The sequence below is a fragment of the Aristolochia californica genome, unplaced genomic scaffold (genome assembly GCF_029961685.1).
Source record: "Aristolochia californica isolate CCGP_79_NKW_82.1479 unplaced genomic scaffold, dmAriCali1.0.hap1 SCAF_11, whole genome shotgun sequence".
NCBI classification, from domain to species: domain Eukaryota; kingdom Viridiplantae; phylum Streptophyta; class Magnoliopsida; order Piperales; family Aristolochiaceae; genus Aristolochia; species Aristolochia californica.
Genome location: NW_027181782.1, coordinates 5,155,121 through 5,175,927, shown reverse-complemented (window position 1 = coordinate 5,175,927; position 20,807 = coordinate 5,155,121). Strand labels below are relative to the sequence as shown.

General features: G+C 35.6%; 1 protein-coding gene across 3 annotated transcripts; it reads right to left on the bottom strand.

Moving 5' to 3' along the window:
• Positions 1-6,317: 6,317 nt before the first annotated feature.
• LOC137943893 (calcium-dependent lipid-binding protein-like) lies at positions 6,318-16,308 on the bottom strand. Of its 3 annotated transcripts, none has more exons than XM_068789319.1 (12): positions 16,217-16,308; positions 15,808-15,986; positions 14,745-14,846; positions 12,734-12,784; positions 12,495-12,615; positions 11,374-11,492; positions 11,171-11,269; positions 10,718-10,798; positions 10,478-10,563; positions 9,085-9,310; positions 8,733-8,897; positions 6,318-6,974 (listed from the first exon to the last, which is right to left on the bottom strand). In XM_068789319.1, the coding sequence occupies exons 2-12, from the start codon at positions 15,910-15,912 to the stop codon at positions 6,612-6,614; spliced, it is 1,518 nt and encodes a 505-aa protein (XP_068645420.1). In that variant the 5' UTR covers positions 15,913-15,986; positions 16,217-16,308; the 3' UTR covers positions 6,318-6,611. The 3 variants fall into 3 exon arrangements, with proteins under 3 accessions (XP_068645420.1, XP_068645418.1, XP_068645417.1); XM_068789317.1 differs by lacking the exon at positions 16,217-16,308 and adding an exon at positions 16,162-16,216; XM_068789316.1 differs by lacking the exon at positions 16,217-16,308 and having other exon boundaries at positions 15,808-16,180.
• Between the last annotated feature and the right edge of the window lie 4,499 nt (positions 16,309-20,807).

The window sequence follows — 20,807 nt, the reverse complement described above, 5'->3', positions numbered from 1 at the left end:
AACATGTAGCTTACAATGCACTTCATCTTGAGACCAACAATTATTTGGGAGACTTGTGCTAAACTATATTCGAGTTTTGATAGATTACATAAATTGTGTGATGTCATTCAAGCCGAACATGGGTGTTGGGGTGGAGGGGGACGGGAGGATGCATGAATACTTTGCCTAGTTTAGTGGACTTATACAACATTGAAGAACAATTTTGGATGTTGAAGAGTAGGTATGAAAGAGTTACATGACTCTTACAACAAGAAGTCTCACAAAACAACATTTTATATGGTGAAGTCTTACAAGAGTCTCATAGATGGAAGTCTCATGAAAGAATCTCAGTTAAAAGGTGTATTAATCACGATAGTATTCTATTGATGTTCAATTATTTAAGTTGTCTCCTTGTTTGGTATTGAACATGTTTTGTAAAACATCATATAACTTTTGGAGACTATCAGTGCTTGAGTATAGCATGAGACACGTATCCCAGATTTGTTTAGTTGTCTCTATGTGGATTACATTATTAGCTACTTGTTCCTCCATACTGTTTATAATCCAACTAATCACCAAAGTATCATCTTTCAACCACTTATTGTAATTCATGTCTTCTTCATCAATATGTGGTCCTAGCTTGGTCAGGTTACCTAATAGGTCTCGGATCATAAGGAATCTCCTAATCAATTTTGACCAGCTCAGGTAATTAGATAACCCTCTTTAAGGGTATGGTAGTAATCCTAAGAATATCGTTCTTACTTCCAATATGTTCTTCAGCCATAGGAGGCAAGTAAAACTTGTAAAAGATGAAAGAAGAAAGTAATTTCCAAGCCTGACCAAACCAAATCAAAGAGCCTTGAACCAACTCGGCTCAAGGAAGAATTTGAGCCCAATAAGAACATCGTTCATACTTTCAATATGTTCTTCAGCCATGGGAGGTAAGTAAAACTTGTAAAGGATGAAAGAAGAAAGTAATTTCCAAGCCTAGCCAAACCAAAGATCCCAAGTAAGTGTCAATTTGAACCAATTTGGCTCAAGGAAGAATCTGAGCCCAATCTTTCAATTTCAAGTTGAAGTCAATTATTGACTTTAGTCAATTAATCATGCACTTAATGAAGGAAACTCTTGGCTGGCCAAAAAATCATGCATTTCTTAATTAAAAAGTGATAGTCAAATTATCCACCAAATGATGATCTTTAGAAGATCTTTCATAAAATCAGCCACTTAACTTTCCCTTGTATTATGGCACCACTTACCAAAACATAATCTTTCTTTGATTTAATACTCAAGGATATCAAATTAGATTCTTGTAATATTTCCAAATCAGCAACAAAGTGTCACAAAATTCGTGGATGGCCAAAGAAGTTCTAAAAAGAAAGTTTCCTTCCTAGAATGGTGCCAAACTTAGTTGTCAAAAAAACAATTTTTGTTGCCTTTTTTTCTTAAAATCTTTAGACAAGTAAATCTTTTATTATTCCCAACGAGGGAGGGAGAGAAAGGAGAGCAATTCTCAAAACAAAAAGAAATCATCAATTACTGTTGTTCATGCCTGGAAAACCAGAAAAACCAACTTTCATGCTTGATTTGAGAAGATTGATAAGAGTGGCATAAACTGGATTTAAAGTAGATCTTTTTAGACAAAAAAATCAGTCCTTTAACCATAGGAGATCGAGCTTAGTCTCATGCAAATACCAACTTAGTCTTCTAAAAAAATTTCCCTCACATAAAATGATAACTTTCATGCAAGTAACCGAACTTTATAAAAAAACTTGTACATCGAGTAAACAAGATTATAACTTCTTCTTCAAATACCAAGGAATAACTTCATAATCTCTATATAAAAATCATACCTCTTGACTCAAAAAACATAGATCAAGGGCTCGTCAATCTTGTTGTAAAAGAGTGTAAAGGATGAATATTAAGAAAAACTTATCTTTCCCTTAGCCTGATTCCTTGCTTCATGAGTGACTTGCATGAGACTTTGATCATAAAAAAAGCTTAAGCATCACTTCAATGTGGAGATCCTAAATCATGAGTGACTTGCATGAGACTTTGATCATAAAAAAAGCTTAAGCATCACTTCAATGTGGAGATCCTAAATCCTTTGCTCTGATACCATATAGAATCCGATATAAACCTGGATCAAAGTAGTAAGAGAGGGAAGAAGGAAAAGAGAAGAAAAAAAGAAGAGAAGAAGAGAGGAGAGAAAGAGCAAGAGCTCGACTAGAGCAGAGAGAAAAGGGAGAGAGACGAGAGAGAATGCTTTGACGAAGTGAGAGAAGAGGAGAGAGCTTGATGCTCTACCCCAAGCCAAGGGCCTCAATTTATATTTTTTGAGAGGATGTTATAATGTCTATAATGCCCTTAGGGTAACAAGCTTTACATAAGAAAAGACATAAGTAGACATGTTTTTCTTGACTATTTACATCCTTATGGCATCTTTATGAGATGACTTCTTATTTATCATTATGCCACCTATCTTGGATGTGTAGACTGTTAAGCACCTAGCTAATACTACCCAAAAGATCGGCCTATTAGGAGCGAAAGGCATAGGTACTTAACCCCAGGACCATAACAGTACACCCCACCTTCGTGAGCCAACGTCCACGACGGCTTAACACTCAACGATGGGTGCTGGGTCAAGATCCCATAATCCCTTACGGCAACCACGTCCGAGGCTCGCAACACCTGCATCAGGACTCCCCTCGGGGATTCGAACTCGCGACGTGGGAACCCGCTCTGATACCAAATGTTAAGCACCTAGCCAATACTACCCAAAAGACCGGCTTGTTAGGAGCAGAAGGCATAGGTACTTAACCCCAGGACCATAACATAGACCTTCTCTATAGTCATGTGGGCTTGAACCCATTTTCTAACACTTTAGTTCATACTGATATATGGGGCCCAATGAACATCTCCAATGTTTCCCTGTCTAAGTATTTCGTTACATTTGTGGATGACTTCTTTCGAGTTACATGGTTGTTCCTATTAAAAGAGAGATCATAAGTCTTACCTCTTTTTAAGTATTTTTGTGCCATGGTGTCTACTCAGTTCAACACTACCTTAAAGAATATTCGCTTCGATAATGCCAAAGAATATTTGTCTTCAGACTTCCAAACTTTTTGCCAGGACAAAGGCATTACAACAAAATGGTGTAGCTGAAATAAAAAAATAGACACCTTCTTGAGGTTGCTTGTGCTCTACTCCATCATATGCATGTGCCTCATTTCTACTGGCCCCATGCTCTTCTCACAGCCTGTTATCTTATTAACAGGTTACTTTCTTCAGTGTTTGGTCAACAAACACCATATTCTTGTCTTCTTCTTGGTGATAAATTGTTCTCCCTTCGTTTTAGAATTTTTGGTTGTACCTGTTTTGTTCATAATATTTTCACACAGACTACTAAATTGGATCCCATGACACTTAAATGTATCTTTTTGGGTACTCTCGTACTCAGAAAGGATATGCTTGTTACAATCCATCTCCTTGGAAATTGTTTGTTTCTAGTGATGTCACATTTTTTTATTGTCAACCTTTTTATCCATCCACCGGTGCCCCACTTGGTCTTTTTGTAGCCAATGAGTTTTCTAAACCTATTATGATAATTGATGACCTCGCACCTCATGGTTGTATTAATGTACCTACCCCGTCCCCTGAAGCATTGGTCGACACTACACATGTGGTGTCTCCAGATTCCTCTAAGGTAAGTTCTCCTTCCCTGCCCCCTATTTTTGGTCCTTTATTTGATACTTGGCCTATTGCTCTTCAAAAAAAACCTAGGGCCTGCACAAAACCTTCTACCTCTCACCCTATTGCTCATTTTTTATCTACCCATCGGTTATCACCATCTTGTTGTTAGTTTCTTGGCTCCATTTCTTTTGTTGCTATTCCTCATCTTATCAGGAGGCCTTTTAGAATCCAGGATGGAAAGCAGCCATGGACGAAGATATGACAACTCTTTACTAGAATCAAACATGACACCTTGTTTCCTTACCATATGGTAAAAAGGCGGTAGGCTATAAATGGGTCTTCACTATCAAACAAAATCTGGATGGCACGGTGGCCCGCCTTAATGCCCGACTTGTGACTAAAGGCTATACCCAATGTTATGGGATTGATTATGAGGAATCCCCCGTTGCCAAGTTCAATTCGGTGTGTCTCTTATTATCTTTGGCTGTTAATTCTTGATGACTCGTCTTTTAGCTAGATGTAAAAAATGCCTTCTTGAATGGCGATATTAAGGAGGAAATTTATATGCAGCAACCACCTGGATATGTGGTTTAGGGGGAGTTAGTGTGCCGCCTTACAAAATCATTATATGGTCTGAAACAATCTCCGCGGGATTGGTTTGACAAGTTTAGTCAAGCAATGATTTGATTTGGGTTCACAGATGCTTTGTGGACCATTTTGTATTTGTCATACTGAGAAAGGAGTTGTACTATTTGTTGTATATGTGGATGATATTATTCTGACGGGTAGTGATTCTAATAGCGTCAGTCAAGTAAAAAACGAGATATGCAATGAATTCAAAACGAAAGACTTGGACTTTAAGTATTTTCTCGGTATTGAGGTTCTTCGGTCCAAGTATGGTAGTATCTTATCACAGAGGAAATATGTTTTTGACTTGCTTGAAGAAATAGGAATGATGGGATGTCGCCCTACTGACACCCCCATGGAGACAAATACAAAATTGTATTGACTCAAAAGAAGAAGTTGATGTTAGCAAATACCAGAGGCTAGTTGGCAAACTTATTTATCTCATTGTGACTAAAGTAGATATTTTTTTTGCAGTCAATATGCATAAACCTCAGATGTCTCATTGGCAGGCATTGGAGAAGATTCTCAGGTACTTGAAAAAGTTACCAGGATAAGGGCTCTTATATAAGTGTCATGGTCATCTCAATATTGAAAGCTTTGCCGATGCGGATTGGGCTGGATCACAAGATGATATAAAATCTACCTTAGGATATTGTACTCTAGTTGGAAGCAAGCTTGTTACATGGAGGAGTAAAAAACAAAATGTGGTTGCAAGGTCCAGTGCAAAAGCAGAATACAGAGTCATGACACATACTGTAAGTGAACTTCTGTGGATTAAATCTCTTCTAGCTGAATTGGGATTCTACAAAGAAGGTAATATGGAACTCTATTGTGATAATCAAGCATCAATCCATTTTGCCTCCAACTCAGTGTTTCATAAGAGAACTAAGCACATCGAGGTGGACTATCACTTTGTGAGAGAAAAGTTGCAAGTATGAATCATAAGCCTTAAACTTGTCTCAACTCATATACAACTTGCCGATATGTTCACGAAGTCAGTCAACTCCAAAATTCTCTCCACTGCATGTACCAAGCTAGGGTTATATGGTATTTTTTCACCACCAACTTGAGAGGGGGGGGGGGGGGGGGGGGGGGATACTCAGTGTTTCATGAGAGAACTATGCACATCAAGGTGGACTATCACTTTGTGAGAGAAAAGTTCCAAGTAGAAACCATAAGCCTTAAACATGTCTCAACTCATAGACAACTTGTTCATATGTTCATAAAGTTAGTCTAACTCCAAAATTCTCTCCACTGCATGTATCAAGCTAGGGTTATACGATGTTTTTTCACCACCATAAGAGAGGAGGGAAAGTCATAGACAAGCTTACATGGCATTATAGTAAATATCTTATGTTCTTTGTCTTTTCTTCACTCTCTCTAGGGTGAATGGTATACTTGTAATTTATGTACTCTTGATATTTATAAATAAAAATTAAGGGGGAGAGTTTGGATATCTTCCATAACGCTAATTCTCCAGCCTCTTTGTCCTTCTCCAAATTCGTCACACTTCTTCTCCTCCTAAACCTTCTCTCCATAATTCTCCTTCTTCTTCTCACCCTTTAATCATCTTCTACTTTAATTATACATCATGAAATCCTAAGTTTTAACATGCACCAACTTAAGGGAGAGTATTAGAGGGCAAATAGAAGAGTGACATTAATTTATCATTATTTAATCTTTATTTTCAGCCCTAATGTGAGAAGGGTAGTTATATAATATTTCAACTTTTAAGTTAAGAGGGAGGATTAGGGTTTTACTCCAGAAACTCCTAATCCATCTAGCCCTACCTCTCACTCAGAACTTCTTACTCCCTCCTATCCTTCGAGCGTTCTGCAATGGAATTCATACACCCCATTAAAGCCTGTATATCTTTTAAAACAGCCAATAGCAAACTTGGTTCCTGCCAATATTTGATTCCTGGCTCCAAGGGTGGAATATTGGGGACTCAAATGGATTACCGCATAATAAATGAGAGTTATTTTAAGGTAAAATTGTCCCAATTGTGAAACAAACAGTTATTATTCAGGTAATGAAAATATCAGTTTTTCCCATTACAAAAACCTTCAACAGGACAGATCAGAATGCAGTGATTAAACAACAGTGTGAATTAAAACTTGTGAGAAGTGCCTACAAGCATCAGAAAATATTTTCACAGCTTTCAGAAGTATAACAAGAAATTTGATAAAAAAAAATAGCAAAAGCTGTAGTGGATGAAGAACTAAAATAATCACGACATCTGTTCCATCTACCTATAGACAACAACAACACCAACACTCAAGATGATAGCAGCTCACTAGTATAATCATCTTTCAGCTTCCATTCTCCTGCATTACAGGGGTGCTGGTTCCACTTCTCTTTGACGAAAAATTACCGGTAATAGTTTTGCCCATAAATTTTCCAGCTTTGGTAAGTCCACTGCCAACTGTACCAAGGCCGGATCCAACCAGCCCTGCTCCTGCTCCAATTCCAGAACCGACCAGTCCTGCTCCTGCCCCTATTCCAGTCCCTACTAGACCAACACCAGATGTCACTAATGATGCTGCCCCATCAACTGCATCCAGCGTGCTGCCTATTAGTCCTTCTTCTTTTAGTTTTCTTCTGTCCTCTAAGATCCTCTTCTCTTCTTCAAAGGCTGACAATTGCTCTTCTTTGCTAAATTGATGGTACAGCACCTACAGGCCCCAGAACAAAATATAAAGCAACAATAGAGAAATGAATTATATGTATATATCAGAATATAATAGCTGTACTAACTTCTACCACATTTAGGAAATCAGTAAAAGTGATTAAATCAGTTGGACACCAATTCCAGTTCCTACCAGAAATCAAAAGAAATTGCAACAACATATGAGAATTGCTTGTTCAGTTTCAGTTTCAACATTTTGTAATGAAGCCATTGTCTGGGGTGGAATTGGAAATACATTTATTTTGTCCTTACATTTATTATGAACATAAATAATTGTATAGTTCTGATAAATTTTTTATAATTAACTTTATATTTTATAAAACTTTTTCCATGGTCTGCCAAGCTAGACAGTATTATACAACAACTACGGTATGCATGCAAGAGAGAGAGAGAGAGAGAGGTGGTAGGAAAAAATGGTATGTGAAGAAGTTCTCTAATCTCCTCAACAAGCAGCAGCAGAAAAAGTGCTCCGAGTCATACTTTGTTCCTTGACCTCCCAGAATCAGTTATAACTGTTGTTTACTGATTACCATCAATCATCAACTATTATAAGAGCACAAATTCCTTCAACAGAAACCATCTCCTCCAATTCATCTTTGCTTGTTTTCCCCTTACGGATTTGATTCAAACCTGGTATTTATCCATCAAAAAATCCAACGAAGGTTCCCATGTGTTAGGCCTTTTCAACTGCAACGTCTGGTACACCCTACACCCATGGCATGAGTTACACCACGCAAGCTGCTTTTGAGGAATTACTGAAAGGCATTACCTTTTGTCTGATATATATATATATATATATATATACACACATTCCTGTGTCTCCACTGTAGCAGGAAACTATCCCATGCTTATATTATATTTGTGAGAGATGTTCGATCTACCCAAACAAGAGTGAAATGTGGATTCCTGTGACGAAAACACTTGTAGGCACTTATTCTGTTGTTTACTTAAAAAAAAAAAAAAAAAAAAAAAAACTAATGTTAAAACCAAACAAAAGAAAACCAGGTCAAGGATATGATCTTACAACAATGAAATAACTCAAAAGAATTATGTAGGTCCTTTCTTGTATTGCTGTAAAACGTATCCAAGGAACTTCATTCAGGGAAGCTTCAAAAACGCCAGGATAAACTTGATTTTATTAATTGGCTTATGGACAAAATAAGAATTCACAAGTTGATGGACCAAAAAGTAGTCAGAAATAGGCTTCAGTGACTGGCCGATACCGCCCCTTTTTCTGTAAAGCTCTTAATGTGTTGAGCCTCTTTTTTTTTTTACTTGAAATGGTGATTCATTAATATGAGAAAAGATAAAGCAACAATAAGGGGAGAGGAGCGCCCTCAAGCCCAAACCGAGAGAGAATGTCCAAATAAAAGACAAGATCTCGATACACCTGATTTTGCAAGATCATCAGCAACATGATTTTAAATGACTCCAAGAAACATTAATATCATAACACAAAACCAGTGTCTAATCATAATCATGCCAAAGATGCTGAGCAGGTTTTGTGATTTTACTTTTCATGACAAAAGTCGGAATATATTTTTTATTAATTTTACTTCTTGTTGTTTTTACTAATAATTTTTTTTTGTTTTGGCAGTAGTATTTACATAAAAATAATCAGAATAAAAAGAAACTGAAAAAAAGAGAAACATAAAATATGTCACTTATTAGCAGGTTGAATGAAACTCGTTAAGGTAATACTTGATGTACAGGAGTGAGTTAAAAAGGCACAGGAACAACGTACCTTGACAGTAACTGTGCCTCTATCTTTCTTATCCTTGATTTTTAGCATATCAAGTGAAGGCAACAACCTCAACTCAACCTCTTTTGTTTTTTCAGGCTGCAAGTCAATTAAAGATAACTTTGCAATACCGAGCCTCTTATCTTGTCCGATGTCTTTGTCAAAAACCTGCATTAAGTATGTAAAGACATAAAGGCTCAGGGATCTTCTGTGACAAAATTGTGCAAAAGTCAGTCCTCCAGTTACTCTTTTTTGCAGCACATCGAAAACCTCATTAGTCAGTCAAAACATGGATCCATATATATTGCAGTAAGAAACAACTTAAAATATAAAGCTAAAAGACATTGGTTGAGACCTCAACTATGAGAGATTGTGTCTCCTTGTCTTCAGCAATCACCTCAAATGTTTCATTCCACACAGGATTCAGGTTATTGTCAACAACTTTTGTTTTCACTTTGAACTTTGGCTGGATAAAGATGACAGCATAAGGATCAGATTTGCCAATCACTTCCTTGTTTTTCAAAGAGGTTGCCTTCACTACAGTCACTGAGAGCATTCCCTGTGGTTTAAGCTCTAATTCACTGCAGCAAAAAGAATTTCATTTGATTATTGAATGAAAATATTTTCAGACTGACTTTACTTGAAACACACTAAATCAACGGCAAACTCAATGTACATGTGTTAAGCCTCTACTGGTAATTCCAGATAAGATGAAATACCACGAAAACCCAATTTGTGAATGTTGATAAGCAAGCCATGTTCATAGGCAGAATTGACACATTCATCAAATTTATCAAATATTAAAGAGGTCTAAATTTTAAGCAAACCACTACATAGAATTTAAAGATATAAACAACAACATACTTTTTTCTTATTTTTAAATAAAATTAAAGATATGAACAATAAAAAAAAATCTTACTTTAAAAAAGAAGAAGCCTACATTGATTGTGAATAGATCTACAATCAAGTATTAAAGCAAAAGTCGAGTTTCTCCACTCTGAGCTTCAGCTACTGAGTTGGATGTCATTTCTTGTGGTATCAAAGCAAATCCACTGGACCTACACCTTTTTTTATCCATAATGAGCACCCACAAGTGCGAGGTGGGCCTGTGCAGAGAAACTATGCCACAATGGTTGTGAAGTGATCCACAACGTAGAGGCATTTTACACTTCATCATTTACATTGGATGTTACTAGTCGTTTTTTAATTTAAAAAAGTAAAAACTGACCTGGCAAATCATGGCCAACAAATACATGAGGAAATAGCCCAGATAGAACCGCTTTGATATCTTTTCTATGTAACTTATAGATTGACAATGCAAAAGACAAACTTCAATTTGATATTTATGAAGAAAGAGTAAAGCTAATGAAAGAATGTGCAGATCCAGTAAATGTGGTATGAATATCAGATGTAGAAAAGAATACAACATTACAATAAAAATATTTGCTGGATCTTGAAACAGGTTACAATCAAAAATTATTTTAATGGAAAAATTTAAATCTGAATGTTGTGTATTTCAAGCATAAAGGTTGATTTTTACATTGATTAATTACATAATTTTTATACACACACGTTTGTAGACATACTCAGTCCTTTGATATTAAATTGTGAACAACCAAATCTGGCTCCAGAAGCAATCAGACCTTAAAGTAGAATTCTGAAACTAGTTCTATTCATAATTGGTGATGCAACCAATCAACTTTAGAGTTTAAAACCTTCAGAACAAAATCATTGCAGGTGCCCATTACCTCGTATCAACAGGAACACCACCAATTGGGACAACAATCCGATGGGGCCATTGAAGCATATCAGTGATGATCGTATCCACAGTGTCCTAACAAACCAACAATATCACATTATTCTTAGTAACTGCTGAAACTGAATTGACTAGAAAATAGGTTTCTTTTAATATTGAAGATTTTTTTTTAAAATGGAAGAAAAGAAAACAAAATTGTAAAAGCAGAAGTTGACAATCATACAAAACTTACATCTATCATATCTGAAAGTCCAGGTATTGCAGTTAAACTCCCCCCAACAGCCTTTAATGTATAATCTATTCGAGGCTTCGGCTGGATTAGTCATAGGATGGTTATTGAATATGAATCATGGTGTACCATTCCAAACAAGAAATTTAGTGACCCACTTTTCATAAAAAGAAGCAAGGATATGCGAAAGTAACCACAAACTGAAATAATGTTTGTTACATGATGGACTCTACCAGCCCTAAAACAATCACATTAATGAGGAAAATCTGCATGCGAACCATTTCTCCAGTAAGCACTACATGAGCCCTACCCTTCACTCCCAACTACTAAGGAGATCATTGAAATACAGGGCCGCAAGTTAAGCAAGAAGTGCTAGCAAAAAATCCCAGTGGATTTCCATAAAATAAAAATTAATAAATAACCTGCATGAAACTGAATATTTAAACAATATCTTACATCTGAAAGAAGTGCCACAACGACAGCTGAAATGCAGGGAATCTCTTCAGCAAGTTGGAATATAACACGTACAACAGTGAAAACTTGAAGGTCTTTCAACTGCAGAGTGAAAAACAAAAGAAAAAAAACAAAAACCGAATTATAATGTTTGCTCTGTCAATAAATTGCTCAATGACTTCACAAATAAAGATGGCAGACAGGACCTGAATTGGAAGTGAAGCAACAAGTGCTTCAACACCAAGGATTATGCTTGGATCACCACCCCATCGAAAATCAATATCCATTATAATTTGGCCTTTATTAAGACTTTGAACTCGAATTCCTGCAGTAAGTTCGCACAAAAATGAAGCAAGACATGGAGGACACACAGACCCATACAAACATAAGACCCCTCAAGGAAAAAAAGTAACTCATCACACAATGCAGTCCAGATAATCAACAAGCAAGAGCCTAAGAAGAAAGAACATAAATTCACTAGCTGGAACTGAAATAGATAATTTTATTCATTTTTATAAGGCATGATAAGTATTTCAGACGATACTGCTCCTATGTGGTAACGGAAACAGAGAATTCAGAACTTGTTATCTGATTTAAGAGGCTCAGTTGGTCCAGTTATTCCATGTATGATCTTGCCCTTTCACTTTTAAAGTCATGCTCCAGGCAAGAGGAATGTGTGAGATCATTGCAATTATGCTCCAACAAAAAAAGGTTGCTTCCTCTTATCAATCTGTAAGTTAAGGATCTAATAGCTATGGAGTGATCTTAAGAGTTTTAATTACAGAATTTATTCAAGGTGGAAATGAGATGATATTTATATAAAATTACTAAATTGTTCTGAGTAAAAAAGATTATATTAATAACCATTTAGAAAAAAATTTGAGAGAGAGAGAGAGAATCAACAAAAGAGGAGCCCTCAGCTCCTCACTTCAAGGAGCAAAAGAGAGTCATCAGCAACTCCTAGAAGCAGGGATGTAAAGGAATGTTTCTTTGCAAATGGTCAGAACTGCCAATTGAAGACATCACAATGCATGAGAAAAATAAGAACCCATGGAAGAAGCAGGGTTTCACCAAATACTACTTCTTGGGATCAGGTTCCACGCATAAAAGAGAAAAGCTCTCTTTTCTGCCAGAAAGGAAAGTTCGGTCCTACATAAGAGTACGGTCCCTATTTTTCTTATCTTCTCTTGACTGTACTCACTCCCTTTTTTCTCTTTTCTTTCTGTAGAGGCTCAATAGCAACTTGAAATATGGACCAATAAAACTAAAACACGGACAAGAATTTATTCTAAAAGAGAAAAACTAGTATAATAAAAGTAAACCAAACCTTCAACTTTAGGAGCTACATTTCCCAGAGAAAGCTTGCTGAACTTAAGAGCAGTAATTCCAGGAGGTCTATATTCTTCAAGCAGTGGCTCAACAGATTCCCTAATTACCATTGATGCCGCCTGAGATGGAGGAGCCAAAGGAACAATTATACTTGAGTATTTGTATATCTACAGAAAAAAAGGTAATAAAATTGCGAATTTATAACTGTGGTAGTTAAAAATAGTATCTTCAACTTACATCAGCAATGAAAGGCCACAATTTTGCAAGTTGCTTGTTCAGCCACTTCACCTGCAAGTCAGCAGAGAAACCCATCAAGTATTGCAGAGATATAAGAAAAAACTCAGTTTCATGCACACCAACAAAGTATGAAGAAAGTCGGCAAATAAACAAATAGGACTTGTCTTATATGTTTCCTAAAATTTTAAGAATAATAGATACTCTCAATTGGAATACAAACTCATCTTTTATCCGTTGACTGGCAATCAACACCCAAAATTTTGCCATGCTTTTGGATAGCTTGATAGCCTATATGCAGCCTCTCACTTCTCACTCCAAATAACCAGAGATAGCTTACTGTTTGAGAATTAATCATTTTTCTGTAATTCGTTCCACCAACTAGGTGGCATACCAAGCCAATCTAGTAATCCACCTGTCCTATGTATAGAACAGACATGTTCGACCTTCCAGGCAAAAATATGGCCCAGGTTTAGTGCCAAAGAATCCTGCCCAAGTTCACAAATGTGGAAAGAATAATGTTTCCAATCCCCACTTGCTTTTTCTCCTTGGGCTTAAAAGCTATTCTCTTTGTAATCAGCTTTTATAATCAACAAATTACACCCCAATTCCGAAAAAAAAAACATGTTGAAGGCATGGAGCTGATGTCACTAACCTTTAACTATCATCTTGATAAAAAAATAAAAATAAAAAGTATCAGAACTGCATGAAACATCTAATCACACCACCTGGGGAAACCTCTGAAAAATTTAGAAGTTTTTCAATATTCGGCCACATATACGTTTCTGTCTGCACTAACTTTGTGGCACACAAAAACAGAACCCATGGGAAAGGACTTACAAAATACTGCTGCATGAGATATGACAGAACTCAGGAAATGAACACTCTTTCTTGTGCTTTTATGTACTAAAATTAGAGTACACAAGGCCACCTCAGAGAGCAACTTAACTACTGAAACATCTCTGCAAAAGCACCCCCACCTAAACCACATGGTTATTATTATGAGAGGTCAAAGAATAGGACTATAACATGCTTACTTTTTTTTTTTTAAGAAAAGTGAATTTTATCAAGCCCAAAAAGGGACAAAAGGCCTAGGAGGGTGGGCCTCGTACAACAAGGGTATAACAAGCTTACTTGGAACATTAAGGACCTACTTGTTCTTGATGATCTTGTTATAGAGAGAAACCCTTTCCTGGATATTATCCCCAAGATTCCTTTTTTTTTTCTTTTTTTTTTTTTGAAATGGACAAGATCCAAGATTTTGGCCCCCAAACAAAACTTAGCAATCATTTATGGAGGAATAAATGATCCTGGCATTAACCAAACAGAGGAAGAAATTATATCCTGTTTATGTGGATAATTGCACAGAGATCCCCCTGATCCCTTATCTTTTTTATTTTTTTTTATTTTGAAGAAGATGAATTAGTAAAACGGAAGAGAACCCACTGATCCCTTATCATTCATGTATATCAGCCAAAGTAGTATTCTGCCGCCTCTGATTTGTGAAGTAATTTTGGATATTATGTGAATCAATCTTCAAAGCAGCCTCACCAACTCCCTCTATTTAGCTCCCATATAAATCTATCTTCATAAGCCAAATAATTTCCCACTGCAATGACTACATGTTGTTTAAACTTTAATTCTTTTTAAAATGATTCTTTGAATCACCGTATAAATGTTGAACTAGTGGAAAAACTCAAATTACATCTATAATTATGGATACATTAGAATTTAATGTTCAATGGAAGATACAGTTTGGCATTTTATCACAGGTTTAAACAGTTGGACAGAACTAAGTAGACATTTGCCTTTGTCACTCTTCTCACATGTTTACTGTAGTAGCTGTCCCCTTTGTGCATGGAATCAAGAGAACTGATTAAAAAGAGATTATTCACTGCTAAAAGGTTTTACCAACTCTACCAAGAAAGACCTGTAAACTAGACAAGGGACAAAGAATATAGACAAAGTAAAAAGTCTAAGCTTAGTGGAAAAGACAAATCCAGGAGAATCCAACCTGTTCAAACATCGGGAATGACACCCACTCAGGATAGTTGTCACCACAGAGTTTCTTCAAATCCTCTCTGTTGAGGGTCCCAAGAAGCTTTATGTCAGCAGCCTGCAGATGATAAGATGTAAGTATTAGAAAAAATGTTTATGTCATAACTGAAAGTAATGGCAGAATCAGGAGTCTTCTTCAAACGCCTGTCATGGCTGTCTTTGCATAGATAATTGGGCTTGATCAGAAACCGTTGTTATGGTTGACCCCATATTGTCTCTTTATAAGACACTGTTCAAATATTTCAATTTTATGGAAAGGCCATGGCCTCTGCAGGACCTTCCCTTGAATCTGCCACAGGTGGAGTACAAAATCTACTCACGTAAGTACAATCATTGAAAAGATGAATATGATCTCATAATAATTTCAGAAGCACATTCAACTCAAATTGATTGTTGAAGCTATCTTCCTTCAAGGGATTGCATTCAGAAACACTAGATTCATAATCGCCTTTAGCAGATTTTCTATTGAACATTTTTAAGCAATCACAAAACATGTCATGACTTGTCTATTGGATTACTAAAAACAAGGACTAACGTACTACAAAGACACCAGAAGAAAACTCCCCCTTCAACTTTGAACTAGAAAATAAAAGTAAAATTGTACAGGAAATCACGAATGTTACTAATTACCAACAATGAAATTCAAACATTTAAAGCAAAAATGTTTGGAGTCCATGACTTTTATCCAACAATCAGACTCCAATCTACTGCAACCTCGTGTTAAGTATAGAAAGGAACTCGAGCAAAATTGTGCAACAATATAACTGATCTGTCAATTTTCTTACTTAAATTTGCATAAACCAAAAGAACAAAATCACATTATCAAATTCAATTTCAATACGTCCACCAAAAAGTAGTTCAGTTAAACAAGGCCAGCTGAAAGTGCTACCGACTAACACTAAAGGAGAGATCTCCGAACACTACCTAAGATTCCCATAAAAGCCAGCATTAGGCTCCACCGATACCAAAACAGAAAAAAAAACACTTTGATAACCGCAAAAATGGAGAACGAAAAGTACCTTAGCCACCCGCTTCCTTGCTCGAGACTTCATCATTTCGCGCCATCCAGCCATGAGAGCGATTCCTACCAACACCCCCATTATCAACCCCGTGATCAAACCCATTTTGTCTTTCCCCTATCGAAACCAACTTTCTCAGATCCTACATACGCCACCGGATTTCCTCCGTTCTAGAATTCCTGCTCCGGTGCACACAGCGAAGCATTTAGGGAGGAGCGACGAATCGAGAAATTTTTATGAATTTATTTCGTGATAATAATGTGTCATTTACTATAATGTCGCTTCATTTTCATTAACACAATTACATTCGCAAATAACCAGAAAAACTCCGACATGAAAATGGAAAGAACGAACCAAATGAAAAACTCAATTCACAAATCATCCGTTACGCAGATTTCAAGAATGAGACCTGCCACGTGGTGCTCGAATTTACTCGTGACGCTTTCCTTGGTATGGCTGGTGGTTAGGGTTGAAACACGTGTAAGTAGAGGATAGGATATGAAACCCAAATAACAAAAACTCCCGACCCGAATCGATTCTCATTCCCACAACTCGGTCATTCTATCCTTGTCGAATCCCCCTCCTTCCCCATCCCATCTTTATATCATTCATCCATCCTGGCATCTATTCACGAACTCAATCTACTATTTATTTAATAATATAAAATTTTAATTTTTTTATTTATATAAAAAATATTATACTTTATAAATAAAATTAATAAAAATAAAAATTAAAGAAGTTCTCTCTTTTTATTTTTAATATATAATTATAATTTAAAAAGGGTATATAAGTTAATTAGGTTAGGTTAGAGTCGAGATCGAGTCGGGTATGAGTTAGGGGATCTAGTTTGGTAAAACTCGTATTGCCTCAAACCTATGTCAGACTTAAAACTGTTGACCTCGAGTTGATGCATTCATATTTTAATGGTAACAAAACTTAATAGTGATAATATTTATAAATTTAACATTCCAGATTTTTTCCTTTTTTCCTTCAAGTGACAATTTTCAAGGTCTTTGCAAATGAAACGACAAACACATCTCAAGACCTCAAACTCAAATGTGTCTCAAGTCATCTTAAAGAAACACCCGTAAGCAAATAAATGAAGATTTGAATATTAGAGTCTAAGATGTATAAAAAAATGTCAAGAACTCTAGTCATATAAGAGGACAACACCAAAACTCTAATTTTGAGGTATACAAAAGTATTTGGAGCTTTAGGGATATTTTTTTCAAATCATGTTTAACCGATGCATATAAACATTTTCAACATATTAGAAACCTTTAGGATTCATTTTATCATGCTTGGAAGCCTAGTTAAAAAAAACAAGCAATTGGTATAATCAATTATTATTTGGTAATGATCTATCATACCCTATACCAACTGGCAAGTAATATAAATCATGAAAGATCAATTAATTGGATTGATCAATCAAACAAAACTATGCCAAAAATAAGTTATAAAGCATGATCATTCATTGCCTCGATTATACCTATCAAGGCATTGAAAAATATAAGGCTTGATCGATCATACCTACATTATTTGATTGATCAAACAGAATGATGCCCGCAAGGAACATAAAGCAAGGTCGATCATATCCACTATATTGATCGATCATACTTAGTTTTGCATAGCCATAACTTCAATGTATGATCTATCAATTGGGTTGGACTGATCGATTAACTTGGGGGGGGTTAGTCCAAAAATAAGTTGTACTTGAATTACTTTTGTATTACTTAGTTCATTAGATTAGGTTGTTAGTGTGGAATGATTTCCACTTCATTTGAATCACGATAGGTAATTCAATAAGGCAAAAACGAGGAAAATCAGATTCAGACCTATTTTACGAATCATCATAATGAATTGCACGTCCCGTGTTTTCCCTCCCCCCTACCCCAAACGAAAAAAAATCCCTCATTTCCCTTTTGCTCTCCCTCTCCCTCGGCCTTCCTCTCCCTTTCCCTCTATCTTCTCGCTCTCGGCCTCCCTTTCTTCTCCCTCTCAACCTCCGTCGCAGAGCACGGGAGGCCGAACCTCTGTCGCAGAGCCTCTCGGCCTCCTGACCTCTCAACCTCTCTTCTCCCTCTCGGTGTACCGTCAGAGCGCCGCCTCCGTCGTCGTTGCCCGCTAGCCTGTCGTAGTCTCCCGCCAACGCAGAGGAAGACGACGCGCGCAGTGAGGAAGACGAAGTGGTTTAATTATTTTTATTTATTCAATATATTTATTTTATAATTACTGTATTAAATTAGTGATTTAATAGTCATAATTAAAATAAATATTTGATAAATTATTTTGGTTTAATTATCCCATTGCTATAATTAATTAAACCAATGGTTTTAAATTTTGTGATAATATATTATTAATTAATAATACATAAAAATATATATAATTTTATTGATAAAATAATATATATATATATATATAATTTTATTGATAAAATAATATATATATATATATATATTTATTATATTATTTTTTTATTACTGTATTAAATTAATGGTTTTTAATGTTAAAATATATCTTATGTTATTAAAAAATAATCCATATTTTTTTGTAAAATAATTATTTTTATTTATTCAATATATTCATTTTATAATTATTGTATTAAATTAGTGATTTAATAGTCATAATTACATTACTATTAAAATAAATATTTGATAAATTATTTTGGTATAATTATCCCATTGCTATAATTAATTAAACCAATGGTTTTAAATTTTGTGATAATATATTATTAATTAATAATAAGTAAAAATATATATTATGTTGTTGATAAAATAATATATATATTTATTATATTAATTTTTTATTACTATATTAAATTAGTGGTTTTTAATGTTAAAATATATCTTATGTTATTAAAAAAATAATTTATTTTTTTATTATATTCTCTTATGTTATTTTTTACTTTTATTTAATTTTTTTTATAATTTATTCTTATCACATATAATTATTATATTAATTTATAATAAATTTTAATCATTAAGTAATATAATGTAATATTTTATTAATTAGTTTATTAATATATTTAATACACATTAAATCATTTATAAGTTTAGTAACCATGCTTATTTTGGTTAACTATCTGTTTCGTCTTATGTTCTTTTTAAGTATATTACAAAAAATTATTCATTCTCTTGTTTATATCATAGTTTTTATTTTGCGGGACTAACACTGAAATTCGTTTTCCAGTGCACTTGAACTCGTCTATACTAATACCCAAGGATGAGTTGAAGTTGAATCAATTCATTTAAGATGAATTAAAATCTTCAATTCAAGTTCATTGTGGATTAACCCCCCCTTAATGTTTTTTGAAGGCTTGAAATTGCGTTGATCATTCACATAGTCATGTAAGAGGACCACTCCAAAACTCCAATTTTGAGGTACACTAGAGTATTTGGAATTTTAGGGCATATTTCTTTCAAATCGTGTTTAGCCGATGCATATACACGTTTTCAATTTGTTAGGAAACTTTGGGATCATTTTTATCATACTTAGAAGTCTAGTTCAGAAAACTAGCAATTGGCATGTTCGATCATTATCCAGTAATGATTGATCATACCCTATGCAAACTAGCAAGCAGTAGAAAACATGATTGATCATACCCTAAGCAAATTGGCAAGCAATAGAAAGCATGATTGATAAACCAAGTAGATTGATCGATTAGCCAAAACTGTTCCAAAATGAGTTATAAAATATGATCAATCATCCCCACTAGATTAATTGATCATACTTGTCTAGGCATTGGAAAAATGTAAGGCATGATCGATCATACCTATAATATTGATTGATTAGACACAACTATACCAACAAGGGACATAAAACATTATCGATCATATCCATTATATTGATTGATGATAGTTTTGCACAACCAGAGCTTCAATGCATGATTGATCAATCAAGTTGGATTGGTTGATCAACTTAATTTTTCTGAAGGCTTGAAATGTCAATGTAGGTTTCCAACAACGAACTAAGACTCATAGAACTCGCGTATTCACAGAGACGAAATGCGTCGGATAGAGGCTGATGGCACAGCCTAACAGGGAGCTCACAGCTCCTACAACGGTGGACGGAACCACGACTACCTCAAGGGACTGACGGAACAGTCTAGACGAGAGTGTTGAGCTCTCTGGTTTCTCGACGAAGACAAGGTAGACGAGAGACGAAAAGAATTCCTTCCGTTACCGCTTTCCCCCCTTTCATTATGTATTTAAGCTTATGTTTTACTTTTACAAAATGGCTCATGGGGCCAATACAATGTCACCCATCCCATTAAGCCTAATCTAATAACCCTATGTACATAACCCAAATTATACAATAATTATGAACATAAATTACATCTAATATATATTTTAAGATATCGTAACATCCCTCCTCAAATTGATGTTGGTGAGTCAACCAACAACAATTTGCCAACCAACAACAATTTGCCAACCAAAAAATTATGTCAGGATTGAGACAATGCTTTGGTGAAGACATCAGCCACTTAAAGATCTGAAGAAATACATGGAAGAGATATTACCCGGCGCTCCAAAGTGTCACGGATAGAGTGACAATCAACCTCAATATGCTTGGTGCGCTCATAGAAAACCGGATTGACCGCAATCTGGATAACACTTGTATTATCAGCATGAAGCGGTGTAGATGAGGGCTGAGGAAACTGGAGCTCAACAAGAAGACCACGGAGCCAAATAACTTCAGAAAACGCAGTAGACATAGCGTGATACTCGGCCTCGATAGATGACTTGAAAACCCAGTCTTGTTTGTTACATTTCCAAGAAATCAGTGTATCCCCTAAAAAAATACACCAGCCTGTAGTAGAGCGACAGGTATCGAGGCACCCTGCCCAATCAGCATCACAGTAGGCAACCAGACGTAGAGCGAAGCCGGTAGGAAAGAATAATCCACGAGCAGGGGAACCACGTAGATAGAGGATGATGCGCCGAACTACCGCAAGATGTAGGTGCCGAGGAGATGACATAAACTGACTGACCTGATGAACA